General features: G+C 38.2%; 1 protein-coding gene across 1 annotated transcript; it reads left to right on the plus strand.

The window, feature by feature from the left end:
• Positions 1–13,603, plus strand: LOC140949926 (conserved oligomeric Golgi complex subunit 6-like). Its single transcript, XM_073399077.1, has 20 exons — positions 1–116; positions 198–341; positions 465–536; positions 1,402–1,460; positions 1,815–1,926; positions 2,391–2,473; positions 2,920–2,990; positions 3,608–3,701; positions 3,941–4,017; positions 4,834–4,885; positions 6,021–6,109; positions 6,185–6,249; positions 6,692–6,783; positions 7,451–7,565; positions 7,914–8,045; positions 9,119–9,286; positions 9,817–9,924; positions 10,913–10,966; positions 11,525–11,604; positions 12,793–13,603. The coding sequence occupies exons 1-20, from the start codon at positions 30–32 to the stop codon at positions 12,938–12,940; spliced, it is 1,902 nt and encodes a 633-aa protein (XP_073255178.1). The 5' UTR covers positions 1–29; the 3' UTR covers positions 12,941–13,603.
• The last annotated feature ends 11,861 nt before the right edge of the window (positions 13,604–25,464 follow it).

Raw genomic sequence — 25,464 nt, forward strand, 5'->3', positions numbered from 1 at the left:
TCGTATGGCCACGTAGGATATTTTCCAATATGGCGGAGGGCAGTGAATCCCAACCAAACAACCCGCTATCAAGAAAACTAAACAAGATCCTAGAAACTAGACTAGACAATGACAAGGTAAAAGTATTTCTATATCCATATGTATTCTCTTGGTAGGAAAAAAAGGTTAATCGAGCAAAATTTGTTGTTATTCTGCAGGAAATGGTGGAGGCCCTGAAGGCCCTCTCGACATTTTTTGCTGATAATAGTTTGCGATCTCGACGAAATTTGCGTGGAAACATTGAAAAAAGAAGTTTAGCTATCAACGAGAGCTTCGAGATTGCATTCAGGGAAGTAAAGCAGGTAAGAGATAAGAAGATTGCCTCATCATGTTTGAGTTTAAGCTAGTTTCAAAACTAACTTAAATACAGTGTTCTCTACTACTTTAAATTACTGTTCCTCAACTCTTGAGTTTGCGTCTTGTAGCAACTCGATGATGTGCATTCAGACATTGAAGAAATGAGCAGATGTTGCACGGAAATGACAAGCAGGCTTAAGGTTAGCTTTTATATCATGACGCTATAATGATACCTTGACTTCCCTATGAAGTTTGATGGGCACGATGCTGGAATAGTTGTATTCGGTATAAATTATGGTTGATCAAGACTGGCACATTACAGAACAGCCTAAGGCACCCTTCTTATATCAAAGTGCAACTGTTCTTTCATCTTTGCAAATCTTTCTTGTAGTGGAAGTGAGAAGCAATGTTTGAATAACATTGATAGTTTTTGACTTCCATTTCAATTGGAATTATTGGGAAAATTGTGCACATAAGAAAAAGAAAAAGAAAAAGAAATTGTGTGACCATCACATAGTTTTCTTGGTGTATAGTATTATTGACCTTAGCTTTCAACCATTTGGCACACAAGAATTTAATCACCTAGTTATTGTAAAACACAATTTGGACACACAAGGGGCCCATTGAATGCATACTAATGCACTTGTTATGACTCTGGAATTCCCCCGTGGGGGGCACTGTAGGAATTTCTGGGTGGGGATGTGCCGCTGGGGCCTGGAACCCTTAACCTTTACCAGAGCTAGTTCAGCTGAATTTTGCTACCCTATACTAGAGTAAAATCCCCAAATCCCCCTATCCTAGAGTAGCTGTGTACCTAGTCTAGATAAAATCTTCAACCAACTGATCAGTTTCCTGAAAAATGATACCCTATTCTAGAGCCAAACGCTCTGATTTATATACCCTGTCCTAGAGTAAACTGCTTGAAAACCATACCCTTCACAGCGGCACATACCTATATAGCCCATATATGGTAGTACCCCCCCCCCCCCCCCGGGGGAATTCCCCAGGGATAGTGTACAAAAACCCTCTGGTAATTGTCTGCTTTTTCTGTTGTGTTTTTGTTAGTCTGCAAGAGACCAGACCTCAGACCTAATCAGCAAAACTACGAAGCTTCAAAGTGAAAGGTAATGCGCAAAAAATAATTACCGCTTTCTTGTGGTGTATTTATGGATCTAACCAAGGATGAATTAGATTTAACTAAGATTTAACCACAAGGTCACACTGTTACATGCACACTTTTTAATCATGAGCAGCCTGAAGGCATGGTCAATCACACAAACATGGGGGTTAGAAACAGTAGACCTAAATATGTACAAATCCTAAATTTCTGTCCTTTTTGGAAGTATGTTTTGTTTGTTTGTTTGGCTATTTTGTTTCTACTCAATGGTATTAAATAAGACAGCGGTGTTGCAATTTTGTACCTCTGTCCAGGGATTGACCAGTAATGAGATATTTAATTAAGTGCTCTTTTGTTTTAGCCAAAGAATTCAGATGAAGGAAACAGTGGCTGATGCTTTTATTTCAAGATTCCAATTAAAACCTGAGGAGACCCAGGCTCTCAAGGGAACAAGGAATGGACCCATGGCAGAGGTTTATGCGTGTACATATTTGTAACTGTCAGAATGCTTTATTTTTGTTCATACAGCAGAACCCAATAACTCAAACTCCTCGCTAACTTGAATTTGCCTTGAATTTCACCCCACTTTTCAATCGTTTTTACTCGTCTAACTCGAACTAGGATAACTCTAATTCCTCACTAACTCAAACTTATAAATTTCCTTTCCCTTGATCAAAATTTCACTGAAAATTACCCTGATAACTCGAATTCTGGTTCTTGTTACCCCACTTGGATTATCCTAATTCTTTTTGTGATGATAATTCAATACTTCAAAGGATATTAATTGGATGATTAGATGCTCTGAAGAAAATGGAGATTTCAAAAGAAAAAGCCTGAATTAAAATTTAACCACGTGTTAGAGCTAGTCGGCTTTTCAAAACAACTGGGCCCTGGTTGTTACTCTAGTCAACCCCATAATGTATTACTTTTTTTGCAGAATTTCTTTGAAGCACTTGGAAGAGTAAAAGAAATTCACAATGACTGCAAAGTTCTGTTGAGGACAAAGCAACAAACAGCAGGGTAAGTACAGTAACAAAACCAGCCAGCCAGTAATAGCCATGGCCAACAAATGAAAAAAGGACTAGCAAATAATAATATTATGATTGAAGTCATCCTAGCCAGCATTGATTACAGAAATCACTGGCCCGATTGCAAAATCCACTAGCCTCGGGGTATCAGACATGACTTTCTTTGCACGCTGTTACAGTGTGTGCTACATGAAAAGTGTTATATTGATCAGCTATTGCAATGTTGAGTGCAAGGCTAGATATTGTAGGGGAAAATACATTACCTCATGCTGATGGTATGTTCAAAAATGAAGAAATATACATGTGCATATGTATTGTTAGTGTCTGAAACACAGTGAGTGAAGTTCCGGTGAACTTGCTAGAAAAACCATGTGCACTTCCACCATACAGTTGTAAACAAAGTTTTTTTTTCATTTTTTTCTTGGTTATTTTAATCAGCTTGCAGATTATGGAGGCAATGGCCTTACATCTTGAGTCAAGTTATGAGAAACTTTATAGATGGAGTCAAGGTGAGCGGGTTATTCCTCTGCTGGAACAAAATTAATTCTGTCAATGAAGCATTTATGTTATTGAAATTTTCCGCAACTGTTTATAGCAGTGCCATATAACAGTATTTGTAAAATACACTGAACCCTCTCTCCTACATTAACAGTGATTTTGTTACAAGTAGAACTTTTATGGTGAGTGCTGCTGAGTCTTGGGACTCATCTTGTGAAAAATCATGAGTCCCAGTCCAGAACGAATGAGTCCCAGTTCAAAAAAACAAGAAATCCTAAATTGAAAATACTTGGGCCTTTACAGCGTATGTAACCAGACAGTTAATCTGGAGACAGACGCCAAAACTGTTAATTGCAGTTTAACGAAATTAAAATATAGTCCTTCTGTATATTTAAAGCACAAAAATTAAAAAGACTAAAATAAATATGCATTTTTAAACAGCAGCCACAGAAATCACACGAACAGAATATTCTACTAAAAAATCTTCAAATCGATAGATCATTCTCTGCATCCTACAGGATGATGCCATGAACTATTTTGCGTCGTTGGTGATTTTTATGCATCAGGGGTGCAGGACACAGAGGTAACAAAATCACTGCATTAACATGTACAATAAATTAATTTTCAGATGAATGTAGAAGCCTAACAGGAGACCTTCCAGATATTTCAAACTTGCTAAGCAGAGGAATGGCTGCCTTACAGGACAGACCTGTGTTATTCAAGTAAGTGGCTAACTAATTAAATAAATTTAATAGGCAAAGAAATAAATAGTACATGAATTAAATAGCCTTTTTTTTTTAATAACTGAGATTTTTTTGGGTCTCTCAGTACACTGTACATAGTTGTTTTTGCGACTTTTCTTTTTGTCTGGTTTATCTAGTGAAGGTCATACATACCCCCTGCACTTGCATTTTTAGAAGATCGTGTAATGATTAGCTTATTTTATGCCCTACCTTCTTAGGTATACTTTAGATGAATATGGAACTGCTAGAAGAACAGCTGTGGTTAGATGTTTTATAGATGCTCTCACAAGAGGAGGTAAGTACACTGTACAGCTTACATCTCTGACTTTTGAGTTTGATCTTTATTGTTTGATTTTTCACAGTCAAAACCTCTTCAGCAGTGCTTTTGCATAGGCCTTTTTACATGATGTCACTTCCGCCATATTGGTGTCCCAAAACAATAAAATGGCATCCATGTTGGTGTCCCAAACAGTCTTGGGGTCGATGAACTCTTTTCTTGAGCCCCTTGCAAATGGACGCAACATTGTTGGATGTTACGTGTTGCGTCCATTTGCACACCCTGTTGCATGTTGTGCATTGTTCGGAGTTGTTGCGGAAAGTTTGAAACCAGTCAAATTTATGTGCCAACAACTCCCAACATTTCTTTTGTTCCGTGATTGCCTAAGCATTGTGCAATAATGTTGGATCTGTGTGCACGGGTCTTCCAACATTGTTGGGGCCACGCATGCTCATTACACACAGTTTCCAAAGCCTTATGGGTTGTATCCTTCCCAGGATGTAATGCAGGTGGTAACATTGTTGGTAGTTGATGCATCTGTTTGCACACCACTGCTAGCACTTACCCAACAACTTCCAACAGTGTCCATTGTTGGCCCAACAGAGTTGGGAGTTGTTGCGTCCATTTGCACATAGCTTAGCGTAAACAATTTCTTTTGTCGCAGGAACAAAGCATAGTTGCTGGGCACGGAAGTGAGCTCTACTTATTCGTAGCAGTTTTACGATGCTGAATTTGTAATTTTCAGGGTTGAGTTCTTCTGAAATAATACTGTTTATTGAATTTTCATGAGGATATTAAAAGATTAACTGTGCATTTTTCTTTTTCTTGTCTTAGGTCCAGGAGGAACACCCAGACCAATTGAATTACATTCTCATGATCCAGTTAGGTAGGGAAATGTTGTTATCTTCAAATTACTTGAAAACTGAAGCAGATTCGTATTCATTCTTACACTATTAGAGACCTTAAGATTGTAAGTTGAGGACGACCATGAGGATGACATTATTTTTCCCAATTCTGAGCGGTGCGCGCGCGTAAACCCGCGTCATTTTGGCGGGAAAACGTGATAGCTGTCGTCATTTTACTAAGAAGGGAGCTTTAGCAACGACGACGGCGACGGCAGCGAGAACGTCAAAAAATCAATAGGTTTGATTAGCAAAACAACAACTTGGCACGTGCATCACGCTTTTTTGTACATTTCTTTGCCGTCACTGTACGACTACGGCGTGAAAATCCCTAATTACACGTTTTATGAAGGGCGCGAACACGCGACAACGAATTTTTCTTTCTCTTGTTTATCATTTTGCGCTCAGGTGAGGGCTCAACCTCTTTTAATAAAAATAACCGTGCAAACTTTTCTGGTGAAAATGAAGCTTTCGGGGGAGTGGATTTTTTGAGAATACGCAAAAAACTTAAGGTTAAATCTCATCCTCTTTCTTATTCAATTTCGTGCGATATTGCGATCATGTAGTCGAAGAGAGACGCGCCGTTTTGGCAAAATTTCCAGCTAAATCACACCTGTTCTAAATCGCATCGTCCATTTTCTAAATAACAATCATTTCTGTTCTAAAACGCACCATTTTTGTTCTATATCGCATCATTTCGGTTTCAAATACATTTACAAAATGAGATGTACTAAAAAGCCTTTTTGTTTCGACTTTACAGCAATTCGGCTATTAGATCAACAAAGCATTGGTACTGACTGAATTCTGCAATTTTAAAATGGTTGTAATAAAGTGGTAATTAAACTTCGTGTCCTGCGTGCTCGTCCAATTTTAAAATCACGCTTATGATATCCGACCAAATTACACTCCACTCAGTTCAATTGCCGTTAAATAAAAATGATCTCGGTTGGTAAAATAAGTGACATTGCGGCCGGCCGACAAGGCCCTAAGCTGCTTTGCAAGGGAGAATTTGTGAGAGCTGCTAAAATTTTGTGTGACGGCATGTTTAATGCCAGCTGACAAATTAAACCCTTAGAGCACAAGTGACGTGAGTTTCTCGGCATATTTCTTTTATTTTAGATATGTTGGAGACATGTTAGCGTGGCTTCATCAAGCTATAGCATCAGAAAAGGAACTATTACACAGTCTACTTAGACATTCAACATCAAGTATGTGTGAACGACTTTACTTCTTTAAAACTGAATTTTTTATTGAAGTTACTTAACAAAACTTATCTTTCACAGCTGACGAACAAACACAGAAAGAAATCCTTAGTCACATAACGGAAGGTGTATGTAGACCTTTTAAGGTAGGTAGTGACCGACAATTTTTTTGTGTGTAAGGCCCGAAAAGTTCGATGTTTAACCCGGACGGCTTTCCATTTGTGTTCCACCCCCCCCCCCCTCCAACAGCCCCCCCCACCCCTCCCATAAATTATCAGTTTCCTGCCACCTCGCATAGCTATCGGAAACCTTTGAAAAAATCTTTTTCTACCATCCTTGTTTTTTTTTTTGGAAGCGGTTTCCCACTAGTTAATTGCTCTTTGAAACGTGAAAAAGCGTCTCCCCCATTCTCCTCCCAGTGATGTCGCAGCTCCTCTGCCAAAACTCTGTTCGCGCTTACGATCCCGCCGGCTACGCAGGCTAGTCTTTAATAAATGACATGAACGATTTTGTGAAAGAAGTTCTGTTATCATTTCATCGGTTCAAAGTGATTGTTTTAGTAACATTAATGTTTCCGCTATGCTTTAGGTACGAGTGGAACAGGTTGTCGTTTCAGAGCCAGGAGCGGTGATGCTGTTTAGCCTGGCGAATATTCTTAAGTTTTACGGTACAACAATAGGGTAAGGTCTTCGTCAAAGTAACTTAGAAAAGTCTGCATTCGCTGCAGCTACGTATGGCTAGCCTTTTCCTTAGTGAACAAGTTACATTCACAAGATCTATATATTTGTAGGATCCATTACTTCGCGATAAGGTGCATAACTTAAATAAGAGTCTTCGGGCGCTTTCCATTTGTCAGAACTGCCCGGTCAGGACATTCCCTTCGTAATGACAATTTTACTTTTAATCAAAGCTATCCAGCCAGATCAGTCAAATCCTAAATAGTATGCACGAAGGAAATCGTTTTTCATCAAAAACTCTTGGAAAAAGTCTATTTCATTTTCAAAATGACCGATGCGGCCATGGTCCGGCCGGCAAGTTCTGACTTTTGGAAGGCGCCCTTATTTAGCAAGCTATCTTGACACTTTCAAAATCACAGATTGTGTTAATGAAAACCTTTAAGTTTAACTTACGTTACCACAAACGGTTAAACCTTTTCAACTTTACGCCTCTTACCTTGCACTTTGGCCGTTCTACGGCTAACCGTTAACCTCCCTGACAAATTGTTGATCGACTCGACTCATATGAAGAAGCTTTAACTTGCATGATTCACTGTCCAAATTTGGCCTGGTATTTTTCGGAGTAGCGTATATGACATTGTTTTCTCGTCGTTCTTTGTTTTCCTGACAGGAGCCTTATAAGTGACGAGTCGGCGGTTACAGTTACTATTTTAGACATGAACGCCCTGGCTCTAAAGATGTTCTTCAATAGTCTTAACTGTCATGCAAGTAAACTGCTAGAAAAGGTGGGTTGTAACATGCATGTTCACTGTGGTACATGTATAGTATACTTTGACATAACTTCAATGCCACCCAACGTACTGACTATACCTACATCTACTTAAACCCTTTGTAAACCGAATGCAAATACTGCGGACCTCTCGGATGGCGCAGGTCTAGGTGGGTGAAAACACGGCAAGGAGGGGATTGAAGAATGCCGATTTATTAAATAAATCTTAGTCCTTGAAAACTGTAATTTGTCCTTGAAAAATCCTTGAAATGTGTTTGCCTGAAGTTGTATGAACCGTGGCTTAGACATCAGTGGTTCAGTCTACATTATCTTGATGTTCTTTATTTCTCTTTTTGTTGCTTAGATTGAACTACCTCCACCGGATCTTAGTCCAACGGAATCATTAAAAGAGACCATGAGTTTACTAAAAGACGTGCTTACATCTCATGATGCTTCTGTTATTCCACTGGATGCCAGACAAGCTGATTATTCCCGTGTAAGCTTTTTGCTTATCATGATATTCCTTCAGCCAAACTGTGTAGGAGTCATGAAATTTATCAAAATTCTAACAAAGAGAACGGCCACCAAACTGAGTGAAAGATAAAAATTACTGCTCAAAGCATTAAAAGAAGGTATAAATAACACAGCAGATACAAAAGAAGTCACGGATGGACTGAACTTGAAGAAGATTGAAACGGATTGCGATTGAGGTTTTTGAAAACTTGTTAGCCTAACAATTTTCAAAGTTCATTTTTGTTGTTTGCAACGTTTGCTATAATGCCTGGGAGACGTATTCGTTTGACTTGAAGCTCCGATCTTGTCAGCTCTATAATGTTAAAGAATTCATCTTTTTAAGTACCGAAATGACGATTTTAGTCACTCTGCTGCGCCAAAATCGCTCGTTTTCTCTATTATTATGCCACTTTCTTGGCATATTCATGCCTGATTAGCCCACCTCAATGGCTCATTGATATGCGTAAATGTCTGACCATTTCTCCCGATGTATGCACAAGTAATTTCTCAAGTTCCACAGCGAATAAGGAATCGTAGTTGGCATTAGAGCGATTTTAGTATAACCATGAAAAATAGTCTCGGTAAATGTTCGTCATTTGTTTTTTCATTCAATGGATGAAAAGATCAAAATATAGCCTTTTCGTTTTCCCGCCGAAAAAAAAAATATGGAGAAGGCGTAGTTCGATTTGCCAATCGTGTCGCAGTACATGTATGACGTCAAAACGAAGTATCGATTGATTTCTAGAAACTTCTCGGGCATTCACCCGAGCGTTCGCTTAACCAACCAAAAGCCACGCGCGTTTGTAACCGTTCTATAAACCAATAAATCGCTCATACTGATGACGTGTCTCTACCCAGGTCTGGATAGTGCTTCTGATTGGTCGTGCCACGCGGGAAATATGCTTGTACCAATTAGAAGTACTACCCCTCACGTCATCAGTATGAAATTTCTGCGCCCGTCCCTCGGACGTAATTTCGCGGGGAAACTAGCGGTAGCGTTGCGAAAGGGAGTTTCGCCACTATAAGTTTTCAATACTTTTTACTTTGCTCCTCCAGATCATCTCTTGTCTTGTGGATCCACTTTTGCAGATGTGTTCGATGTCCGCGAGCCACTTAAACGCGTCCGACATGGCTGCCTATATGATAAATTGCATTCATCAGATTCAGAGTACTCTAGCGGTTTACGAATTCACTGATAAACACATCGAAATGCTGGCGGGACAGGTAGGGAATTCAAACCACAGAGTGCGTTGTTTAGACTAGATAACATGGCAGGATTTTATTGAGAACACACGTGGGAGATCGTTCTCGAAATTATTGAGTGTTAAAACTCAATAGTTCACAACTAATGATTTGTCATCACCTTCAGAGTATTTGTTCCAAAAAAGAAAAGAAAGGAAAAATACAAAATATTGGAGAAAAAACTGGCAGTGAAGTTACTCAACCTTGGTCGTGTTGTGTTTGTTTTTATGAAATATTTTCAATGATCTATCATGCGAAATTGTTATGGATTTGTTAAGTAAAGATGGCCCGGTCCAACTTGTGAGGTAGCCACCTGCATTATTCATCAAATAAAAGGGCGTGTTTGGTGTTCTCCAAGCCGGAAAATATGCTAGTGGATTCATGAGCCGCAGGCAAGTGAATTTGGTATTCGTTGTATCTGAAATTCTTGTCTCGAAGTTTGATATGTGCTGAAACACCGTTTGAACTCCTGTTTGTCTTAGTTCTCACCGTTGCCGTGTGTTTTTTCTCAGACGGAAGCGCATCTCGACACTTTAATAAGCGAACAAGCATCCTTTATTCTTGCTCGGTCTGGTGTCGGCAGTCTTTATACAGTCTATCAAGAAAATCGCAGTCAAAGGGTATGTAAGTGTTGGGCTATTTAATTTTCCTTTTCGGTCTGATTCTTTTCTCACGGGCAGAAGTGTCTAAAGTCAAATATGAAAAAGAAAACTAAATTGCATTTTTTGAAATGCTAAAAAGGAGATTGGTCTGTGGGAAAATACAGGTTAGTTTGGTCGAACGCTAGAAGGGAACTGCTAAAGGGAATTCATGTGAAGGATTTTATCCATATACCGTAAATCCTTTATTAAGTCCCCCGGGGTTTACTTATTTCAAACACATTTGAGGGGTAGCTTAATAGAGACGGGGGGCGTATTTGAGAGCGGAGGGGGGGGGGGGGGTTCATTTTAGCGAAGACTATGGTATCAGTTCTCCATAAAGAACTAGATTACAAAGTGGAAAGGCTCAAGTGCAAGAGGTTGGAGGTCAGGCAGCCGAGGATCAAAAACAAATCCGAACCTCCAGTTGGTGAATTAAGCAGAGAGGGGGGCTTATTAACTTTCTTCGCCTGAAAAGGAGAGGCTTATTAGAGAGAGGGGACGTATTTGAGAGGGGGGTGGGGGGTGGGGGCCCTAACCGGTAATAGAGGATTTGCAGCTTAAAAGCTCAATAGTTTGAACAATCTTTTATGACTCCCTTGGAGTGTAAGGGCCTGTTCACATGGAGGTGGAGGGCCCCAGATTGGTGGAGTAAAAATAACCTGCGTTTACATGCAATCTTACAACCCCGCCATCCCGATTAGACTTTCTCAAGATTATTTAATGGTCGCTTGAAGCACTTACATCTAATTGCAGTAAAGTTCTCATAGAAAAGAAAAAAGGGAGAATTGATAGCTCGCTCACTACATTCAGGGATCTGGTCTGAACGAAAGAATGAAGCACAAAATATCTTCACAAGCTCAATAGAATATGAGGACAGTATTTGATTGAGAGTAAAATTCTGTCCAACATAGTGACTGAAGACGCCTAAAAAGTACATTAATCTGTCTCCTCTTTCATGGCATGTTAGGTGGCTCTCTCATCTCTACATGGTATGGATTCACAAAGCGTCAAGGACGCAATGGTAAGCATACTATTTAAAGATAACGAAACAATCTTCGCAGTTATACAGCATAGTCCGAGTGTCGTTGTTAAACATTTTCAGTGTTTCTTTAACAGGTAGCTTATTCATTTACACCGTAAACTGGAGCTCAAAAGCCCCCCCCCCCCCCCCCCCCCCACTTATAAGCCCCCCCAGTTATATGCTTATCTACCTGTAAACGAAAAAATACATCTGATTATGAGCCCATCTCTAGCTTATATTTTTATTTATTGAAATGAATTCAAATAACAAAAGTCCTGCAAGTCACGAATATTTTTCAAACTGGCTGAAATGACTTTTGTACTAGTTCATGCTAGCTACAGTTTGCCCGAATGGTAAGCTGTAAAGAAACTGCCTTATAGGGAATTGTTTCTAATAATCAAGAGGATAGGATTGGTTTTCAGAGAATGGGAGGTCGGTTTTGGATTTGAACTATCCGGAGATTCGAGAAACCGAGTGCTGAAAACATCCCGATCCAATTGTAGCTTTCTTTACTAAGATTTTCGTTCTTCTAAATGTTTTTTTTTACCTTCATCCTAGGCCAAGTTTGACAAATATCTCTCTTCTCCGGACAGTTTAATTATGCCTCAGTGCAATCTCTTGAGAACAACCCGTTTAAGGTAAGTTAAACTCAAGCATGAAGGGAACATTTCTTTATTAACTGAAGAAAATTGTCCACGAGAGTTACGAAGGTTTAAGTTATAGAAAATAGCCCTTATGCGAACGCAGCCAACATCGAATTCTCTACTTTTTTTTAATCCTTAAAAATCTGATTGGGTGTTTAGTATTTACTTATTTATTTTTATGAAGAAGTGAAATTCATTACTCCATAAGCTACGGAGTAAATGATTTCAAACTCTCTGGGCAACGATTTATGGTATCTTTGGGTGGACAAACGTTTGTTATGATTGGTCGATACGGCAACCAGAATAACTCGCGTCTTCGAAAGCTCTTTACTGTCGGTTGAAATCTGAGTCAGTTTTCGCGAACGTCAATCAAATGTTTTCAGGACTTTTTCCCTCTCTCTGTTAGAGAAAGGTCTCTCTCATTTTTTCACTCAAAAAGCGAAGACAGTGCTCGCAAACTCGTTTACACAGTTGGATCGTCTTCGATATAGCATGACCTAGAATGATACGAACTTCTACAAATTACAAATCCACATTCACGTGACAATATACAATCTCCGAAAGGAGAGTCATTCAAAGGACAATTTTTTCTCTGCTGAAACCTGTTGTCTTTGGTTTCTCTTCCTTAGCAAACCGGTCACGGCTCGTTTAATATTTTTGGATTAGTAACCTGAAAACGTATGCGCAGTACAGGAAGTCTTTCAGCTATTTCATTCTGCCAAAGTCCTTTTTTTTTTTTTCAACATCATAATCCAGCTTCTCAGCAAAATTGGAAATACTTTGTCATTCGAAAATGTCCTCTCAAATCTTCGCTCGTCAAGTGAAATAATTGCTCTAGCAGAGCGTGGGGAAAGGAAAAACTATTCATGAAATAAAAATAAAAATAAATCTTTATTCAGGAAGCCTACTTCACTTATAAGTGTTTTACAATAGGGTCCACGAAAACTTAGGTTACAAACGACAGAAGAAACTTCTCGAGGGCGCGTCAGTGTTATTGGGGACTGCTGTAATAACCACACAAACGATCCCTGAAATCATAACTAATAGAGTCTACTAACTGTAGTTTGCCCAAAAGCTATACCCACAATATTCTCCCGGCTTTAGTTCATAGAGTGGCAAATTGCATGCAGGAATGTTTAGACAAAATATAGGATATTCCTCATTTTCAATGTTTCGTTGCAGAGATACAGTCCACAAGCGAGCGGTGGATGTTGTGTGCGCGACATACAGAACTCTATACGAGGCCATCGTGGACGAAAAAAATAAATACCCGGATGTGAAAACGCTAGTTCCTCGTACCCCGGATCAAGTGACGTCATTGCTGACGTAACGAATGGGATACTTGTAAATACTATCTTAACTGTTTCTTCGCCAGGAAGATCCCAAATTAAAATGTCTTATAAAGACAACTTATTTGGTCAGGTTAAAAATAAAAGTTACATTTTCAAATCTATTATTAGCCCTTTCATTAAAAATTAGGTTTTGTAAATTCGGAACAATATATACTACCAGGAAAAATCACTTGCCTTGTTAGCGAGGAAATGGTAACATAAAACCAAACAACCAAAACAGACGAAATTCCCGTGACATAGTCTTTAATTCTTAACTCTGAGAACAAACTTTGTTTCAAGTTTTTACAGGAAGCATCTCATAACTGATATTTGACGAACATAAATATAACTGGCTACAGGGTAGATGAACTTATTTAATCTTTCGCACATTGTCAAAATTTCCACATCCAACTGTAAAATCTTGAAACACCAGGAACTTTTTGGGTTCCTTCGTATCAGGTGATTTTTTTTTAAAAAACTTGTATTGATTTTGATGACTTAATTGGGGGCAAATACGGAGAAAGGAAATCGATAGTATGATATACGAAAATAACGTTCCTGCGCTTTTACAGTGTAAAGGAATAAACAAATGTCTTCTATTTAAAGTGTAATCAGAAACAGTAGGTTGCACTAAAAATAAACTGAATTTTTTAGCAAATGGATTTTTTCGTATTTTCTGTGTTCGTGATATTCTTAAAACAACTAAGGAGAAGTAAGATTAGTTTTTAAATAGCGAGAATTAATGTAGTTACTAAACTTACAGATGGCTAGTCTTCTCTACATTTAAGCTCGGCCATATATGGCCACTTACGTCCAGAAATGACTTGACTGGTTAATCGGGTAACCGGTCATTTCGCCCTGGTTATTTTGCCCCCTATTGCGCGCTCCAAATATAATATTCCTCGTTCTATAAGCCATAAAACAAAACAAACGCTCTTCAGAAGTAATATTCTTCATTCTTTAAGCCATAAACCAAAACAAGCTCGCTTCAAATGTAATATTCCTCGTTCTAAAATAGGGGGCTTAATAAGCGGGCGAAATGACTCATGGAGCAGGAACCGCTCAGAGGGAGGGGCTAATTTAACAAAAGTAACGGAGTGAAAAATAGCAAAAAATCGTTAATTCGAAAGTGACCAGAGTTACTGGCAAAGACAAACGCGCAGATAAATAGACAGAATGAAGCATTAGTCGTTACAATTGTAAAATATTTTTTCGCTTCTAACCTAGCAGAGTGTGGGTAAATGTCTTTTAAATGGCCTCTTTTTCCTGGAAAAACTGTACAACGATGATGTTAATATTTCAGTGTTAACCGCCCAGATGGAAATTTTACAAGTGCTGCTGAAGGATGGTGATTATTTTTGTTTTGACGACATCATAGTAAAAATTAAAGAGCTACCCAACCCAGAACGGGAAATGATAAAAGAAGTTATCACGTTATGTAAGCTGATTGTCGTAAATCCAGCAACCAGTGCAGCCGGTGAAAGATCCTTTTCGACTGCCCGGAGGCTAAAAACATGGCTCCGTTCAAGAATGAACCAGGAACGATTTAGTAACCTGACAGTTTTAAACATACACAAAGAAAGAACGGACAGGCTTTCCACCATTGACATAGCAAACGAATTTACCGACCGCAACACAAACAGAAAGCGTAATTTTGGCACTTTTCGAGTAAATGATGTACAGTAACTTTAATATCATTCACTAAATTATTTTCAGTTACCTTTTTGTTTTGCCGTGTAAATATTTTGAATGAATAATTAAACAATTATTGAACTCGGCTTTCGTATGATATGAAGATATACAGATCTCGGAGGGTGTTATCCACCGGGCTCAAGCCTTCGGCTTTGGCGGATAACTCGATAACCCCCTCGATCTGCATAACTCTTCATATCATACTCAGCCTCGTGCAATAATTGCTCAGTAATTATACAGCCTTGAGTTCAAGGCAGCTCAAGCAAAATCGTTGGATTTCTGGCTTATAATTTATAGTAATTAAAGGTTGATATCAGTGATATAACATAACAATCTATGATATTTCAATTTAGTGATGGTGAATTTTCAGACCCGATAGCAACATCACTGAAGATGTGGAAAAAAATCAATAGTTTTATCGTTATTCGCATTCTCCGTCACTTTAGAGAAATTGAATAGACACCCACAAGCACGCCCCCCCCCCCAAATTTTCCTTTACGCATTCTTCTTTAGCCCCCCCACTCGAAAACTTGCTGCGCGGTCCCTGCAGGAGGCAAAGTGACCGCAAAGCGTTAATCGTTTGGTTTCGCATATTTATTTCTTCATGTATGACGGAGTTGGTCGCCCACGTTTACCACCTTTAAGTACACGAAAGGTTTACCACGACGATTTTCTCACTGTTACTGAATACAAACGTACAAAGGTAAACGTGCGTCTCGTGCACACAGGGCCTTCACCCACGTACTTTTATTAAGAGCATGAGTGGCAATTGAGAACCATTAACTGCAAATTTACTATGATAGTGATCAGTACTGACTCAAACACATGAAAAGGGGCACGCAAACGAAGGCTTAAGACAATCACGTAACCAAATTAAGTAATGATAACATGGTAAAATCAATGCAACCACACAAGACAGAAGTTTCACATCTCCACAAAAATGCCCATGATATGACCACCTTATTTTGGAAAATGAAACGAATTAAAATTAACCAAGTCGTAAGACAAAAAAGCGACTTTTCATGGTTTTTAAAGTAGTAGATGAATGTTTATTATTTAACTACATCAAGTAAAGTTTTTGTAATAAAAATATTTTCATTTTATATACAATGCTGGATTTTTACTTCAACTTTGTTTTTTTTATTACCATAATGCGCCATTTGGCCCAACTACGAAGTCAGTGCATCCACTTCAAGTTTTAACGACATTTTTGTAACATTCTGAATCCGAGAAAAAATTATAGGTTAAATGTTCGTCAAACAGCTCAAATCATTGAAAGAGAAGCTCTCGTTCTCTCTAAAATACCCACAGCCGCAGAAATCGTTAAATGTTCGCTTTGTGTCTTCGTCATCGAGCATTTCCGAAAGAGCGCCGATGTAATGTGTTGCCAGTCTTAATGTTTCAATCTGCGTTAGTTTCCCCTCGGGTCCTTTACCTGATAAATAATCGGGAATAACGCTGCGAAGCACGTCAAACGCACTGTTTAGGCGACCCTGTCTTTCCCGTTCTCTTGCATTTCTCCGAAGCTGCCGATATCGCTTCACGGTTGCCGGGACGGTCACTTTCGGTCTTCTTCCTACGTGTTTTCGGCTTTCTTCGGGTTTCTTAGAGGCTTGTTCGCGAAACATCCAAGGGTAACATCTTTCCTCTGCGTAGACAGTGCTGTTGAGTACTTGCTCTTGTTCTGGTGGGCGAAATACAACTTGGCTAACCATTGTAGGTTGTTGAGAAAACTCGTCCTAAAAATAAATGAACTTCATATGAGCATGACAATTTAAACAGTGCTCATTCATGACAATCTGAACTCTTTTTGTGTAGTTGGAAAATAATATGATTATACGAGTACTTGTCCGATTATTTCTTTAGATTGCGGTTTAAAAAGTAATTAAAAATCTCGATAATGTCACTGCTGGTTTTGTTGACCACGCTTTGTTAAATCAAAATACTTCAATGCATTAACAGCTTTGATTATTTATTAAAAAAAGAACCTGTACACAGGCATGTAACACAAAGCTAACGAAAATCGGTGCGTTTCACAGCGAAACAAAGAAATAGATAAAGGATAACTTCTTGAAGGAAGCAAAGAGATCTGCTAAAGGAACTAAAAACTCGGAAAAAAAAAAGAAAAGAAAAGAAGGAAACGCAAAGAGCAACGAAATAATTACTTCAAACCAAAACAAATAAGGTTACATGGACATTATTTTGGTCTTATTGTCATGACATTGTTTTTAAAAAGACAGAATTAGCGAGAAGGGTTTATAAAATATAATAGGTGTACGACTGAAAAAGAAAAGATCACTGCCGACAGCATGAATATTTTAAAACGTCAAGGGTGTCTTTCATCCCAGATCATTGTTTGTTCATCATTAACAAAGCAGAAGTCAGTTTGGATTTGTTAAAAGGCAAGTCAGTATAACTCTAATAAGATTCTGAAAAAATAATAGTTTAATAACAAAAAACAAAACAGTTCTAACATTGTGTGATTACTGTGACTTTAAAGTTCGTGCAGTTTTATAGTTTTGGACCGTTTTGGGAGAAGAAAAAAAACATATAGATAATACTGACAACTAAAGGAATTTATTTTGGGTTCTCTAAACGTAAGAACTGGCTAACGAGCCTGAACCAATATTAGCGGTAGGTTTTTCCAAGTCGGGTTAGTTAAATTGGCGATAAAGAGCACACGCACTGTTTTGAAACTCAATACGTGTGTGAGAAATTCATAAAATATTAAACCCAAATCTTGTTCTAAATTATTAATAAAACGTTGTAAAAAGAAAAAGTGATGCCTTATCTACAAAAACATTAAAACACTTTTAGGGTTTCTTTTTTTATTTTCCCGTGGTTTTTATGTCTTTATCGGCGTATTTCTTTTTTTAATTATTGATCGGAACGCTTTTGGAGTTAAATCATATAAATGAGCAGTGCCTGAATCCACCACATTGGCTGATCTAATCTTTCAGTATATTTTACAATCGTATTAATTCTATAAATTGTTTCCTTGATCGAAGAAATCAATCACAAATCACGATCATAATTATTCAACGAAGTAATGCAAAACTGCAAAGTGATTAATTCTAAAATAACACTGGGAAAAATTTACCTAGTTTCCGATTACCGACTCTCCGATTTGTTTTGGGTAAATAAAAGGACAATTGGAGCCGACAGGCCGTCTAGATTGGTTTCAAATTTAGCGTGGGTAACCAATTTATAAACGAGGACGCGGAAAAACTCAACCAACCTGTTTTCATGTTTCCCTTTTACGTTATCGCTATTTCCAAAGCGGGAAATTTTAATTATTTAGAAGCTATCGTTCCTCCTGAGAAGACATTTCTTCTTGACGGTGAAAAAGCGATCGGATGAGGAGAGAGGTACGAAATGGTGCTAAAAAAAATAACCCTTCTTATTAAAAATTAAGATTCGGTAAAGAACTCTAATTTCAATCAAACTTAAATCTCGTTAATAAGTTAATAATCGATTTACAATTAGAAGAAATTGGAAAATAAAATATCTCTTACGCTTTGACTCGTCAAATCGTGATGTATTCGCTGGTCTCGTGAAAAACTCCCGGCTAGGCTCTGCAATGAATGAACCTTAATACGATAAGCTCTGCTCTTTTAAAGCCCGCGAAAACAATACCTTAAGATATCGCCTACCCGGGTGAATATCAAGCCATTATCGACATAAGGGGCGTGAACCGAAGTGCCAAACAGTGTATTATACAAAATAAACGAGGTACTTGTATTATACAACATATACGAGGAACCAGTCATTATAGTTTTGTCTGAATTATGAACTGTTTATCCCCCCTTATCAGATCAACGGCGAACACAAGTCAATGAATTAGCAATTTTTGTTGTTAATTAGTCAAAATCAGTTTAATTAAGTGAAGAGGAACATTTCGGGCTTGTTCGAAAATCTGCTTTAAATAGCTCAAGGGTTATCAAATGAAAGAAGTTCTGCCCAAGTGAAAAATAAGCGGGAATTTTATACGAGGAGTGAGTTTTGTTTGAATGTCTTTTTCGACTTATTAAAAAATGATTTCAACGCGATTTGAAATTTAACCTTTACTAGAAAACGTCCGTTTTAGAGAAGAAATTGTTGAACAAAGGATATATTAAATTTCATCACAAAACCATATTTTTTGCCCGTTGAGATAGACCCGATGTTATTACGTTTGGAGCTCAAGCCTCAAAGAATAGGAATCATAATGCGCATGCTCAAAGAAGAAAGGCAAAAGATTCAGTTCATTTTCAGAAGATAAGTGTCGACTGAAGTGACTCAAGCCCTTCGTCACATACAACGTAACTGCTTTTTGAAAAATTACGAGGATTCAACAAGCATAAAAACTTAACTCGAATATAATGGACACCCGGCTTGCTAAGAGACGACGTGCCTTGAAAACGTCGGCTTTCGTTTTTTTAATTTCTTTATATATTCCACACCAATTAAAAAGATAAAACCTCGCCCGTTGTAATTTCTTGCTGTTTCTAAAGTGCTACATATACAAGCGAACTGCTGGCACCAGGAGGGTCTACTGTCTAAACTGTTGTAGAACAGTGGTAGGCTGTGACAAACAATACCTATGCTAGACAAATATTTACAGAAGCCGTAAGGGAGAGCTGCACAGAACAATTGTATGATCAAAGAGTACTTTGGCTCAATTCGTGAAATGACAATGTAGAATTTTGAAAGAAAATAATAACACGCTCTTGGGGATGCCTTGTCGTGGGTAATGGCTCATGGTTGATCCTCGGGTGTTAGAAATCTTGAGTACCGTTTTATGGAGCTCAAGAAGAAGGTCTTATTCCAGTTTGGGATGGGGTAAGGAGTGATCCGTTCTCAAGAGTGGGTTGAATTTCCTCATAAGATTTAATATTCGAACACATCTGCATCGCCTGATTACGACTGCATAACAATAAACAATCATTTATGAGAAAAGAGAGATAATTCTATTTCACCGATGTGCCAAACGTCTTTCAGAAAAGCTTTGGGTGTTGGCGATGATAGGGAGAGATAAGCATATGCTCAGACCACACATGCAAAACCCAGATGCAGAATGAAAAGCAGTCCTCGGGGCTACTTTTCCTAGGAAAAGACAATCATATGGGTGAGCAAGGCTTCATTTAATAAACATGTTCTCAATGAGCCACATGTCCTCATAAAAGGGCTTTTGCATAATCATTTGAAACCCTTTGGAAAATGAGAGGATTCAATTGTTTGGGTGTATTATTTCCCGAAGCCGTGTCGACTGTTGACCACAATCGATGGAAACACTGCATGATCAATGGGGATTTTAACCGCCATTATCTGGATCACGAGGAACAGACTGCACGTGGGGTTAATGACGAATGACTTTTTAACAAATAAAAAGCGATTTCCGTGGAAAATGACCACTCATCCCACTTTGAGGAGCCCTTTTGGCGACGAGACACTCTTAGCGCAACTGAAAAGTCCATCCGTAAAGGAAACCAAGATTAGTCCGGTTTATATAGAGGTGCTGGTCGTAAAACTTTAACTCAAAGAGACGTTTCTATTAGTTTAATAGTATTTCGTATTTCCAAGTATATCAAGCCTTTTGCGGACATAAAGGTGGCCACTTCCCGTAAAAGAGAAAAAAAGGACTCCATTTTTCTACTCTGTGTGTTCATAACAATGACACCAATTGATGTCCTTATGAGCTGAAAGTATACTGAATGGGAGAAAATAAGGGATTAGTCCTAATCTTAGGCAGATGAAATGAGTCTTAAGAAAACGGTTTTTCCCATGGAAATAAGAAAAAATAATTTTAAAATTGGCAATTTGTTAATCGGTACGGAAAAAGGCTGCAACTTGTAATACAGCAAAGGAGAATAGCAATGAAATTTCATTGAAAGCCAGGGTAAGGGACACCTGAATCAGCAGAGGTTTAAATGAGCATGCTTTGAATTAAACAAAAAAAAGAACTCCCGTTTACAGAGAGTCTGATTTGAAAAACTTGCATTTTTTCGTACCGCGCTCTCGTTACCAGGCGCACGACTCCAATAAAATCGTCTTTTGTTAGCTCAATGTAATTAGCATTCATAATTGTTATTTCATTCTAGTCAACTAAAAGCGCATTAAAACAGAATAATATGCGAAACAGAAAAGCCAACAAGAAAGTGATTTTGCCATTTCAGAACTAACTCAATTAGTCTTTAGCACATGAATTGATCTACCATTTACTTTAACGTGTTTATTTTAAAACTTTTACTGCTGACATTTCTGGTCCAACAGTTGACAGCGAAGCTAAAAAAACAAAACAAGAAAAAGTGGAATTTAATACTACTCTAGCCGAACATTAAAATCATGATAAATTCTAGATGCCATGCATGGATTTGTTCAACTCACGTGTTGTGCTGTAATATATCATTGAGACAATGATCTCGTAAAATATCAAGACCGGCCTGAGCGAGGTCTGATATTTTAGAGCACAACTTCCAAAGGGGATTCAATTATTCACTTTGTTCGGAACAATAGAATTAGTTTCCTTCTATTTCACACAGTACTATAATACTCAAAAGGGGTAGATGACAAAATCTCATCTTCTCATTTTCACGCAATTATCCGAAGAACAGTTAAGGACTCAGCCGTACAATAATTCACAGTTCTAGCCATTTTAGTAACAAGTTTTCTATTACATCAACAGTCTCTGTTTCACTCAGCACTCTGTACAGTGGACCTTAAAGTTGGACTAGCTCGTTGATATTTGATTAGCGAGGACACGAGCCTAAACAAAGACAAAAATCAAAGTTTTACTTCTTACCGAGTCCACCTGCGTTGGGATGAGTTTCCAGTAATTTCTTATATATCAGGTGTCAACATAGGATATCTTCACACGTTTTCCACAGTTTACTCGCTTTGGTTTCAAGGGGGTTTTGGGGACATTTGCTGCTGGTCACGTTCATCGCTAGTGAACATGTGCCAGGCCAAAAGAATATGTTTCAGCGATGTAAATGATTACAAAAATAAATAATACGGTCATCAAGAAGGAAATTGATTTCCCACGATTACTTGTAAAAGTGGAGTTCCCCGTCAATAATCTTTTTTATTGTGCCCTCATTTTGTCTTACCATCTCCCTTAACATGAGCTTCCAACTACCCGTAGTATCTGTTGCAGTGGGAAAATACCATTTTAGGCCCACTTTCATTTTTTTCATGGACAAAAGATTTACATCCAATGCTAAACTTAGGTGTGCAACTCAGACGCTGTTTCGACTCAATAAACATCTTATCGAACAAGCGATATAACAGACAGAAAAACTCCATTTAGCACCCATTGAGCTACTATTAAAGGGAGAATGGTGCTTAATATAAAAGGAAAACAGAAATTCAAACACAGTGTTTTTATTTTCAGCAGCCATTAAGGTTTTTTCATTCTTGGTGTTGCTGAACGCGTTTTTCCCAAGTACCTGTTATTTCACCGACAAAAAGGATCGCTATAATAATCTCGAGAGGGCGTTTATCGTCCAATCTACGCACAGTTTACTAGAAACACAATGTTTACGGAAAGCTCATGTCATTAAAGCGTCCCATTTTAGTGCAGATTTCTACCACATTAAATCAATATCAACACATGCTCCTGATAGCCGCAAAACGTCGAGGTTATTTACGGTGGACGCCATGGCCAGAAGGCTTTGATTCTTTCTGTTTCTTTTGCCTTTTAACACTGAAAGGAAAATTTCTTAGTCAAACATTAATAAAAAAACCATTTTACCGTACAGTGTTCTTAACAATTTGGAAGAAGTTTTCAGCCACTTTTTGAGGCGATTTTATTTCAAAACAATTTAAAACTCAGAAGTGTAGTGCGTAACAGCCCAGATAATTATAAAACAAACATTTTTTGACTGCAAATTGGATAATAACCTGACACCATTGTTTTACTCAAATACGATCTGTCAAATCTTGAGACTTGGTTAGCATCAGAGACTAAAACGTTTCACCGAAAAACAATAGAGAACAAGGCGTGATTTGTCCATCAAAACACACCGACAAGCTCCGCGTAAATGATCAACAAGGAACGCTTGTCAATGTACGCATTAGCCTTAATGTTCTGGGACAAAAGACGCCAAAAAACGGTAATGGTCAAGAATTCGTTTGGATTGTTCAGACAATGAAGATTCTGAGCGTGAAATGGCAGAGTGGTCTCTTGAACACCTGCGATCATGTGCGTGTTAAAACAGTTAAATAGTATAGGGTTTCACGCCATCCACCCGGAAACCAAGAATGTTGTTGACATTTCCGTGCAGGGATTTTACATTAGCGTGACTTGGCGATCATTTGCATTCTGTGGGTTAAAGATAATTATTCCAGCACAACGTGGCGAATGGATAAGCGATGATCATTAATGCGGAGATTTGAAATTAAGATCCTTAAAAAGAGGCATGTTTTACTGCCGGATCGAGTGAAGGGATTCAGTAGTCAGTGCTCTTCACAAGTGTTTGTGCCTTTACTTCCCTGATAGGACTGAGATTACGTATCAGCCTGCACTTTATTAAAATAAAAACAATGGATATTCTCAGAGTTCTGTGTTACTGAGTTGATGGGTGTCCGCCGGGGAAAATAATTGAACGTCCTGGAATATCAAAAATTGTTTCTCCTTGCCCTTCTACATCGAGAGTTTTACACTCAGCCACTTCAAGCTCCAACATAATGACATTTTCACTGATTCAGAGACTTTATTGAGATCTATGCTTAATTAAGTAAAAACAGCAGTCTCAGAGAAAATTTAATTTATTCTCAACCTTATAAGGGTCAATCGAATGGGACTTGAAATATTTTATGATCAGTTTATAGATTGAAAAACAGAATTTAAACCACAGTTCTACAGAATCGGAAATTTACACTAAATAGTGAAATTGATGATTACAGCTAAGGGAACGGAGCAAATGTTCATTGACACTCAGGCTGGAAAGAGCGCCTTAAAATTAGGTCTGAAACTTTCCAAGTTAAAAAATGATACGTTAAAATCGAACGAAGATATTGCTCCAAAGAAAGTCGAGAGATTTTAACCTGCATCCCACCATCCAAATGTCTGTAAAAATTGACGACTTTCCTGAGCTCTATCTTCGTTATTATTCTTAGTATTTGTTTTTTACAAATAACTATCCAACTTGGCATCTTTCACTGGTCTTTACTAATTTCATGGCGTTCTTTTCAGCTGTGTTGACGGATTTTTGCCTTTAAATGGTCCCAGTGAAAAGGGAATCACGGTCTATCCAAAAAATTGTGCAGTTGACAATTACGGGTTTGATATCCTTAAGCACGCGGCGTCGAGATTTAATGTTTAATACAAGCTTTAATATCGATTTTTTATTAGTCTGTTTTATATGTTTAAAGAAAGCACCCTCTGATGATACACTGAAAATTAAAAAGATCTGTTTCAGTCCCAAAGTGTCAATTCAGCCCTGCAGATCAAGTCTGATTCAGCCGCTCCTGGAGCCATTTGAGCACAATTTATGGCCAAAAAAGCTCAGTCAAAAGGCTAATCCAGCCCAAGCTGGGGTCCATTTCAGCCCTTGAGACCAAATCAGCCCTTGGTAATTTTATTGTATTGGCCCGGATTTAAGGGAGCCAAATTAGACTCAAAAATAGGACTCTATTTTACTCACCAAAACGGCCCTGCTTTTAGAGCTAAAACAGATCTTTCTGATTTACATGTAGCCTGGTCACGTTAAAATTCTGCACGGATCTATCTCTACTTTTCTCCAAAATCAATGTTATATCTTTTCAATGGTGCCAGGCTACTCATAATGGACAAACTGCTGGTTGAATTTTAGTTGCGCACATAAGAATAAGATATAGGGTGTGGAAAAGTATCAGTATACACAGGATCACTGAGTAAATGCTACAAGTGTTCCCCCACTATCGATTGTCATTGCAATGGGCTTCGTCAAGAAAGAAGGAGCACATTAGAGGGCGACCGCAACTGGTGTTTTTGTAATATAGTGATATAGTAGAGAAATCTCCGTTTAGAAATAAACGAAAAGTTATGCTTTAACAAATAAAGGAATTCTGTTTAATCAAAAGAAGCTCTGTGTTTGGGATCCTTATCATTTGGTAAAATTTTAAGCGAGGCCCTCATTGTCTTGCAGGAGAAGCACGGATAGTTTTCAAGTGAATCAGAGGTTAAAAAGAAAGAAGAAAAAAAAAGGATCATGCTCGTTGCCCAAGACATGAGGATAGCACAACTTGCAATTAAGAGTAAGCCTAACTTTTTTCAAGTTAATCAGTGATCAGTGCAATCCTTTACCTTATCTTCGTTTCAGACGACGAAGACAACAGCAACGTCCAACTTGTTCGCAACATTGCTGCAAAACGAATTGAGAAGCGATGTTGCGCGTTTTACCAGCCACGTTCGAGCTTGTTAACAACCTGATTTGTTGCAAGACAGGTTTGATGTGGGTGGTTTTAAAAAGTACAACATCGCTATTCAACTCGTTTTTCAGCAGTGTTGCAAGACAAGTTGCATCTTTTTGTTGCCCATTTTGCCACACCTTCAGTTCCGCTGAAAGCAAACGCGAGGCCTTTAACAACGACCTTGTAGACAAGGTAAGGCTAAGTAAAAAAAAAGAGTTTCTCGTCCGGATTTCTTTTAAAAAGAGAAAGGGCGTGCGCTTTTTTTCCCGACTATATTTTTAATTATTGTCGACGGAATGCTTTCTTGAGAAATTATTACCCTTTCCAGGGATAAGTTGGACTGAGTTCATCGGTCTGATATTAATAAATGAAACGGCAGATATTTTTTAAACACAAAGTGATGCGTCATACGATACATCTCGATAGGTAGGGAGAATTAAAAACGTCAATGTAGGAC

The sequence above is a fragment of the Porites lutea genome, chromosome 10 (genome assembly GCF_958299795.1).
Source record: "Porites lutea chromosome 10, jaPorLute2.1, whole genome shotgun sequence".
Taxonomy (NCBI): Eukaryota; Metazoa; Cnidaria; class Anthozoa; order Scleractinia; family Poritidae; genus Porites; species Porites lutea.